The 10,099-nt window shown below is 46.7% G+C and overlaps 1 protein-coding gene across 1 annotated transcript; it reads left to right on the top strand.

The window, feature by feature from the left end:
• Window positions 1–6,401: 6,401 nt before the first annotated feature.
• On the top strand, window positions 6,402–9,539 carry LOC119170164 (uncharacterized). The gene has a single exon (XM_075893244.1). The coding sequence runs from the start codon at window positions 6,402–6,404 to the stop codon at window positions 9,537–9,539; it is 3,138 nt and encodes a 1,045-aa protein (XP_075749359.1).
• Window positions 9,540–10,099: the final 560 nt, after the last annotated feature.

Genomic DNA, 10,099 nt, shown 5'->3' with positions numbered 1-10,099 from the left:
AGACCACATTCATCACGAGTCCCACTTTCATCTGCATTACCAGCCTAGAGACCACTGAAGTCACTGTTATTGGACGGTAGTTGTTTATGTCAGCTTTGTCCACCTTTCCTTTATAGATCATGCTCATCCTGCTAAGTTTCGATCCATTGAGACTTCACCATCGCTTATTAGTTTGCTCACTGCCTCTCTCAAAGCCTGCTTAGACTTCGGACATAATGTCTCTATCAGCATAATTGGATTACGATCTGGGCCTGTTGATGTACAACTAGGAACCCTTTTCTCAGCCCTTTCCCACTCTCGTTGTAAAACTGGAGTCACTGCGCCACTTTATTCATCCTTGTCTATTGTGGTGCATAAAGCACTTCTTTGTTGAACTTTTTCTGTCACCCTTGTTCTTATATATTTAATAGCTTCGTCCCCTTCCAACCTAGCCTCTAGGGCTGTAGTTATAAACCTCTGCTCTAGGCTCGTCTCATTTCTTAGGGAGTTTAGATGGTTCTAAAATTTCGCAGCTGCTTTTCTATCTTTCTTATGTACTTCTGCTAGCTACTGGGCTCCCTTTCTTCTAATTTTTTCATTGATCAGAAGGGATGCCTACCTTCTGGAGCTTAGAAAGATTTCCCATTTTCTTTCAACATCATCGGTCGGTTCACCCCGCTGCTTAGCACGTCTGTGTTCCCTAGAGGCTTCCTGACGTTTTGCTATGGCTCTCTTAACTTCCTCATCCCACCAACTTTTGGGTTTGGGTCTCTTTCCGGGATGACTTGTCACGCGTCTTAGCAAGCTCTAGCTCAGACAGTCTAATTAGATTCGTGTATGCCCACACTGTCTTATTATCCTCCGTGATTACTTTCTCCATTTGTTTAGTGGCTATTTCAATTTGCCTTTCTGGGTAAAAATTTTCCTGTAGTTGCTCATCTTGTCTCCTTCCCACTTTCACTGCTCATTCAAAACTAAGCTTGATACGTTTGTGATCACTACCCAGACTTCTGGAGCCACCTTCATCTATGTGCATTCTCCTGAGCTTATCATACATCCTACGTGACATCAGTGCATAATCTATCGTCGACTGCAGCCTTCCTACCTCCGATTTTATTTGCCCTTCACACTTCTCGGTACTATTGCAAATGACCAAATCAAGCATTTCACCCATATTTATGATCATTTTGCCTGTCGGCTCGGTATACCCATCTATAGCTTCTATGTGCGCATTCATATCTCCTAGTATAATTATCCCGCACTCTCTTCCTAACTCCTGAATGTCCTTTGCTATACACTCTACCATTAACTCGTTTGCCTCTCTCGCTTTTGCTCCCGTCCACAAGTACACGAAACCAAGGAGTGTCATCTGACCTGCCACTTACCCTTTTAGCCATAAATGTTCCTTGCACTCCTGTTTGACCCTTTGCCAGCCTTACTTTTATGAATGAATGCCCCTATACCACTCCTTTCTGCTGCCTTCTGTTCTATTCCAATATTCCCACGCGTAGTGCGGATTGTTCGGAGGTTGTTTCATGTCCCTGAGATGTGTTTCTTCAAAACCGTATACCATCGGCCTCTCTTCCGTTAGCTGTTCTTCTATCTCTATCCACTTCAGCCTGTTCCTACCACTCTGCATGTTAATATACCCTATGTCTGAATTGACTCGGCACTCGTGGCTACGTCTATTTCTGCCTCGGATGCTACCTATCTTAGATACTGGTGCCGCTTTCGAATCGTATCTGTCCATACCACCTGTCAAAGAGTCTCCCTGGTTGCTTTCCTCGTTACAAGCTATCCTGCACCCCGAAGGGCCCACTTACCCCCCAAAAAAGCTACTGCACGTCCTGCAAGTCGCCAACCCACCTCATGACCTAGCCGCCCATCAAAGTGAATTCTGTCTTGTTGAAAACAACCCCACCTATGCACCTCTCTGTTTATTTCCACCACCTCAAAGCATTTCTCTCGACTCATCTGCCATATCTCTTGGTTTGCATCGACAACCGCTTTTTGCAGGTTGCTATTACGCACCGGTACCTCCTGTATCGTTCATATCGCTACCTGTACCTGAGAAGAAGTGGCGCGCCTGTCATTGATGCCTTTCGCCTGTGTGGTTGCTAGTCCTGCTGTATCTTCATTTAAGACATCAGTTAAACCGCCTGAAATCATCACGAGGTTTCGTCCATCAGCTGTAGTTTTGAGTTTTACGCTCGCTTGCCTCATGACTGCTTCCAGCTTGCGTCCTGGGAACGCCCCTACTGCAACCCTCTTGTCCCCTCTTACCCTCTCTTTGATGGCTTCTGTGCATCAATTTAAATTCGAGTCCCCGGCGATTATCACATGCTGTGACTTTTCAGCTGGAGCGTCCTGCACCTGGGGGCTACTTGCACCTGTGACGCCAGCTGCTTTGTCCCCTCCCAGCCCCACCACTATTTCGCTGAAACTGGGCCTTGCGACAATGGAATCGGCTGAACCTGTTTTTAACAAACTTGCTTGCTCTTTCTTCTCCACCATTCTGGTTTTCGGTTCCCTACTGTTCTTTCCGTAGGCTGCTCCTCTGTTCACCTTTGCTTGTGCTTCCTCGGCGGACTTCAGCCTTTCTCCCATTGCCCTCGTTTTCTCTTGCTTTGTCGCCAACGCAGTCTCGAGATCGGCGATTCTCATCAGCAGTTCACTCTGGGCAACCATCATTTTCTCCATTTTTTCCTCGACCTCACATTGCCACACTTCGCACCAGCCTCTTCTCCAAGCGCTTCTACACTTGGGTCCACTTTCAAACCCACAACACATTCTTAACGCTTTACAGTCTTTTTAACCATTTCTTTCTGACACCAATTGTCCCTATATTCGATAATTACTAAACTCGAGCCCTGCCCTGCAATAAAAGAAAGAAAGTCTAAGCTCTACTACAAAACTTTGCGTGTTCAATGTACGCGCACCTCCCCCACGGGGTGGCAAAAGAAAAAAACAACAAACATTCAAACACACACACACACTAACTAATAAATACCTGGTGACTGGCCCCGAAAACACCGTACCATAAATAAGTGCTACGAAGATTTCAACTGCCGCCTTACAATTATAAAGACAAGCTCAAAACATGCAAAAACGCTTAACTGCACAGTCAATCGGGAGCGCTCAAAAAACACGTCCATCCACCGTGACAGTTCGAACCGAACCGCCCCACTACGGACAACTGGCGTCACCTATCGTGATGTTGTGGAACTACTAGCGGTTGAAGAAAGTGGCCGCAAGGCAGACGCGAGAGATCGTTGGCGAGTGTGAAGCGGTTCACGAGGTATCAGTTATGTAATCACTTTGAATCGTTAATAAATCAGTTGTTTCTCGTTAAATCAGTCGTGTCATCGTATGCATCAACCCCTGACATTACGCATATGCACAGTGGACAGTGGCAGCTCTAGATGCTGGCTGCTGTAGTTTCTTTGCTAATTGCATGCAGACTCGCTCCCTCTTGCTTCTGAGGTAGTGGCTGAGCAGAGGTTAATATTAACACTGCTACGTGCCAACATTAGGTAATGTAAAAATATCTTCACCTTCTACAAGAACTTATTTCTGCAGACACAAAGAACAGCTGTAATATGCATTGAACTGTTCTGAATTCAGCAAAGCGGCTCGTGTAGGTGAGTCAACACAGCAGCAAGCCATTTCACGTCTGAATGAACAACCTTCTGCGCAAATAACCATGTTATCTTCCCCCGATCTTGAAACTTGTTCACAAAGACCTTCAAGAAAAGGTGAGGAGGTGGATGTTCTTTTTTCTTTTGCTTTGTCGCCAACGCAGTCTCGAGATCGGCGATTCTCATCAGCAGTTCACTCTGGGCAACCATCATTTTCTCTATTTTTTCCTCTACCTCACATTGCCTACACTTCGCGCCAGCCTCTTCTCCAAGCGCTTCTACACTTGGGTCCACTTTCAAACCCACAACACATCCTTAACGCTTTAAAGTCTTTTTAACCATTTCTTTCTGACACCAATTGTCCCTATACTCGATAATTACTAAACTCGAGCCCTGCCCTGCAAAAAAAGAAAGAAAGTCTAAGCTCTACTACAAAAATTTGCGTGTTCAATGTACGCGCACCTCCCCCACGGGGCGGCAAAAGAAAAAAACAACAGAAAATTCAAACACACACACACACTAACTAATAAATACCTGGTGACTGGCCCCCGAAAACACCGTACCATAAATAAGTGCTACGAAGATTTCAACTGCCGCCTTACAATTATAAAGACAAGCTCAAAACATGCAAAAACGCTTAACTGCACAGTCAATCGGGAGCGCTCAAAAAACACGTCCATCCACCGTGACAGTTCGAACTGAACCGCCCCACTACGGACAACTGGCGTCACCTATCGTGATGTTGTGGAACTACTAGCGGTTGAAGAAAGTGGCCGCAAGGCAGACGCGAGAGATCTTTGGCGAGTGCGAAGCGGTTCACGAGGTATCAGCTATGTAATCTCTTTGAATCGTTAACAAATCAGTTGTTTCTCGTTCAATCAGTCGTGTCATCGTATGCATCAACCCCTGACATTACGCATATGCACAGTGGATAGCGGCAGCTCTCGATGCTGGCTGCTGTAGTTTCTTTGCTAATTGCATGCAGACTCGCTCCCTCTTGCTTCTGAGGTAGTGGCTGAGCAGAGGTTAATATTAACACTGCTACGTGCCAATATTAGGTAATGTAAAAATATCTTCACCTTCTACAAGAACTTATTTCTGCAGACACAAAGAACAGCTGTAGTATCCATTGAACTGTTCTGAATTCAGCAAAGCGGCTCGTGTAGGCGAGTCAACACAGCAGCAAGCCATTTCACGTCTGAATGGACAACCTTCTGCGCAAATAACCATGTTATCTTCCCCCTATCCTGAAACTTGTTCACAAAGACCTTCAAGAAAAGGTGAGGAGGTGGATGTTCTTTGCTGAACCAAACTCCTCCAATCAGAATGTTCTTTCAACAAAGACGCACAGGCAACTCATTCAGTGAGGCCTTACTGAGCCTTTGCTGGCTTTGAAGACTGGCGAGCCATCTGTGTTCACAGTTAAAATCAAGTCGCTCCACCTCATCTTGAGCACATGGCGCATCTTCTTGTACAGCGCACCATGGCTAATATCTTTTAATCGATCCGAGGAGGTTGAACAGAGCTTTTGCAAGTTGTTGCCAACAATGTTTCCCATTATTTTAAGAAGCTGCTGCAACTGTATCTTCAGGTCCTTCAGGATAAAAGAACTTCCTCTCTTCAGCAGAGCAGAAAGTGGAAACACCTGGGAGCATCTATCACAGAGCTGTTCATTGAGGTCATGGGTTTCAGTCAGAAAATTGGACGCTGAACAATAAGCATGGACCTGAACCATATGAGATTTCTGCGAATCCCAGAGTTTTTGAAAACCATACTTAGTGAACGGAAAAACCTCTTGGCCAAATATTGCATTGAGCAACTTGTCTACTTGCGTCCATGGTAGATTCGCTGCCACAACAGAAGTACCAGCAGTATGGCTTGCAACCGAATTGCGAAAATGCCAGAAAACTGTACAGATATATTCTCCGTGATAAACTCCGAAAGATCAGCATCTGGATCGTTGACGTCGCAATCTTCTGGGTCTGACCCATCAACAGGAGTTCCTTCTGCACACTTTTGGTTGTCGGAAAACTACCTGTCCATTTCTGGATCGTTGTCCTGTGCACTTAGTCTGTCTTCAAGACCAATATCATCATTGTCTGAAATTTCGGGAAGCTCGTCATCTGTAACAAGGGAGCTCTTTTGTGAACTTGGCTCCTCTTCCAGCACGACACTGTCATCAGATGGCTCACTGAATGTTGTCTGCAGGGAAACAAAAGATAAAAACAATACAGAAACGACCCAGTAGCCTGGCACAGTAAAGTTTGGTTCTCTTATGCATGGAAGCAGTCAAGACCTATAAACAAAACAATCAAATTAAGAGTATGACAATTAGTATGAGCAGATGCTCAAAATAAACGGACCATTGTAACGTTTGCAGTGCTCGCCCTCTTTCTACGTCGGGGCTTTCTGATAACATTGCCCGATTGCTGTTATCTTGCTGTTTTCTTTTCTTTCGTGCCAACCTGCGATTGGCTGCGTAGCGCTTAAAAACGCGCCGCAAGGTGAATAAACGGGATTGTCTTCCTGGCACTGCTTGAGTCGTCTCTTTCCTGGGCCGGCTGTCGTCCAGCCGCCGAATACGTAACAGCTGGTGGCAGCGGTGGCGGCGGTATGGAGCGCACGTCGAAGGCGGCCTTGGCGTCCGGTTTGGTGAGAGCACGGCTTGCTTGACTTCATTGGGAGCATTAGCAGCATTTACTTGGTAGTCGAGGTTCTTTTGTATTTGTTGTTGACTTTGCTAAATAGTAGTACATATCAGGGTAGCACTTGTTAACTGCAGTCATGATCCTCACGTCGTTAACGAAACCCAACCTAGTGCTGCTAGCTGAAGAGCTCGGTATCCCTGTACAGAAGTCTATGCGGAAGCCTGCAATTATCGAAGCGATATCCAAATGCGGAGCAAACGACGACGAAGTCGAGGAGTGTTGGAGGGCAGTCTCGGAAAAGCTCAAAGAACGAGAAGTAGAACTGAAGTTAAAAGAGATGCAACTGCATAACCTTGAACGCAATGACAGTTTCGATATGCGAGGATACATGCAACCTTTCAAGGCTGGCAGTGACATCACTTTGTATCTCGTCAACTTTGAGAGGACGTGTACAAGAGCTGCACTTGCAAAAGAGACTTGGTCGCAACGCCTGTTGACATTACTTCCAAATGAGGCAGCCGATGTAATCGCGAGAATGCCAGATGAAGATGCTCATGATTACGAAAAAGTGAAACTTCATTTGAGGCGAAGGTACAGCTTGTCAACAGAAGCCTTGAGGATGAAGTTCCGTAACACGAGGCGTGGCCAAGGGGAGTCATTTTCAGAATTCGCCTACAAATCCATGAGCTTGTTAGAGGAATGGCTTAAGAGTGCCAACGCATACGAGGACAAGCAACGTCTGATTGAACTGTTTGCGCTCGAGCAGTTTTATGCGTCCATTCCGGACCAAATGCGGCTGTGGATTCAGGACAAGCCAAACGTAGAGACTTTGCAAACGGCAGCCAGCTTGGCGGACGAGTACCGTTCCCGTAGAATGGAAAGTTCGGAAGAACAAAGAAAGAAGCCGTCAGGAGCGTTCAAGAAATTTCAGAAAGGAACGAAAGAAACTAACCAAGGGAAACCAGGCGACAGTGTTCCAGCCCAAGGGCATGCAGCCAACGCGAGTGAACCGAAAAGTTCCAAGTTCGAAGAAAAACAACCGCTGGTCTGCTATAAATGCCAACAACCGGGTCACATCGCAGTCGGTTGCCGACAGCCAGCAGTTTCCGTCAATTTGCTAACCGAAGAGAGCGATTTACTCTTGCCCTACACATATGACATGAAGGTGAACGGCATCAGTTGCAACGTTCTGCGCGACACAGGAGCAACATTTGATATCGTCCACCCGTCATTTGTTAAGCCCGAGAACTTAACAGGTTCATGTGTATGGGTACGCCAGGCACTAGAGCCAGACATGAAGTGTTTGCCGGTAGCCAGAGTCGAAATGAAGGGCGCCTTCGGCACATTCGAAACTGATGCTGCGGTTTCCGATAAACTTCCTCAGAAAATTCCCTACATTTTTTCTAACCGATCAATGAGGGACTTCCAAAATGCAGGACTGGAACTTAATGCTAACCCTGTAATGGTCGTCACGAGGTCCCAAACAAGAGCTCAAGCTACCAGCGCTACCCGTAACACAGAAATTACAGACCAGAGTGAACCGACACAAGCTACTGCACCAAGCGAAACTGTTCCTGTCGACGCCAATTGTGTCGCGCCAGCCTTTGATAGCAGCACTCCCGTCGGTAATGCGCTCCCAGGTGAAGCGATAAACCCAGTCAGTGAAAATTTTCAGCTTCTAGCAAAGTTAGACAAAAGCGCTCTCAAAATGGAGCAGGCAAACGACGAGTCGCTGAAGACGTGCTGGGAAAAATCAAAACGGAAACAAAAAGGAGCCGTGTCGCTCATAGTCAAAGAAGGCATTTTGTACAGAATATTCAAAAACAAGAAAGGCAGAACCTTTGAACAGCTTGTCGTTCCCAAAAAGTATCGAGTCGCACTTTTGGGTTTGGTTCACAGCGATAGCTGGGCTGGCCATTTAGGTATCAACAAGACCAAGAGCAGGTTATTGAACGACTACTACTGGCCGATGTGCTTCAAAGAATCGGAGAACTGGGTACGTTCCTGCAACGTTTGCCAAAGGACGGGGCGGCCAAACGAAAAACTCAAAGCACCTTTGGTCCAAGTGCCTTTGATTGGCGAACCCTTTCGCAGATTAGTTGTCGACATTGTAGGTCCATTACCAGTAACAGCGGCGGGCAACAAATACTTGCTAACACTCATTTGCCCTGCTACGAAGTTCCCGGAAGCAGTGGTATTACCCGAATTAAGCTCCACTGCAGTTGTAAACGCGCTACTCGGCGTCTTTGCAAGAATTGGATTTCCTAGTGAAATCCAATGCGACCAAGGTTCTGTGTTCACAAGCGCGCTCACCACGACGTTCTTGAAGAAATGCGGCATATCCGTTCACCACAGCTCAGTCTACCATCCGCAAAGTAATTCAGTCGAGAAACTTCACTCTGTAATGAAGCGCATTCTGCGTGCACTCTGTTTCGAGAAAGGCGCCGACTGGGACGAAGCTGTTCCCGCGATGCTCTTTGCTCTGCGCTCCGTCACTCACGAAGCGACTGGGTTCACGCCGGCGGAACTTGTTTACGGTCGAGCGCTTCGCTCCCCGCTAACGTTGTTGAAAGAAAAGTGGGAAGACAAGTTCGTAGACAAATCAGTTGTCGAGTACGTGCTGACCTTGTTGAAGCGCCTACGTGAATCGCAAGAACTGGCGCAGATAAACATGGCGGAAGCGCAGCAACGCTCAAAGGTGTACTACGACAGATCCGCACGCACACGAACCTTCAAGGAAGGCGATAAAGTGCTGATTCTGCGGTCGTCAAAGGCAAATAAACTGGAAGTAGCATGGGATGGGCCGGTCACGATTAAACAAAAGCTCTCCGACACCAATTACTTGGTAACGACGCCCGGTAAACGCAATGATGTGACGATATATCACTGCAATCTAATGAAGCCTTTTATCGAACGCAGTGAGACGTTGAGCATTGTCCTTAACGAGCCTGAAGAGATCAACGTTCCTCTACCCCAAGTGCCAAGCCCCTGCTCTTCCCCATCAACAGAAGAGATAGTCCAATCTGTCACTAAACAAGCTTCTCTAACTGACAAGCAAAGAAAGGAGTTAGAACTGCTTGTGCGCAACTTCAGAGACTTGTTTAGTCCCACTCCCGGCAGGACAAATCTCGTGGAGCACGACATTGAGTTAACATCCAACCAACCTTTCCGAACCAGGATGCACAGGTTTTCCCCCCGTCACGAAAAGATCCTGAACGATTGTGTTCAAAACATGTTGACACTGGGTCTAATCGTGCCAGGAGAAAGCGAATAAGTGTCACCTATGTTTATTGTAGAAAGTCCAGGCAAGGAACCGCGACCCTGCATCGATTATCGAAAATTGAATGCGATAACAAAAACAAAGATGTTTCCCATTCCAAACGTTGAGGGCTTGATCGAGAAAGTGTCCGCGGCACGGTACGTTTCTACGTTAGATTTGGTACGCGGTTTCTGGCAAGTGCCACTAACGGAAAACGCCAGTAAGCTCGCCACTTTCATGACACCGACAGGCACATATCGCCCTCTTGTGCTCACTTTTGGCCTCAAGAATGCACCTTTCGCATTTTCAAGGTTAATGCATGAAGTGCTCAAAGGAGCCGAGTCGTTCGCTGTTCCGTACCTTGACGACATAGCTGTTTTTTCGAGCACCTGGCAACAGCATTTGGAACATCTGCAGCAGGTATTCCTTCGAATACACGAGGCAGGCTTGACTCTCAAACTCGCCAAATGTCGTCTTGCGAGCTCTGAAGTCCACTACTTGGGGCATGTTGTTGGCCAAGGGAAGCGACGTCCTTCCGAAATAAAAGTTGAAGCAATCACTAGCTTTCCTTTGCC

Source organism: Rhipicephalus microplus, chromosome 4, assembly GCF_043290135.1.
Source record: "Rhipicephalus microplus isolate Deutch F79 chromosome 4, USDA_Rmic, whole genome shotgun sequence".
NCBI lineage: Eukaryota > Metazoa > Arthropoda > Arachnida > Ixodida > Ixodidae > Rhipicephalus > Rhipicephalus microplus.
The sequence above is the reverse complement of the archived record's forward strand: the minus strand, read 5'-3'. Positions and strand labels throughout refer to the sequence as shown.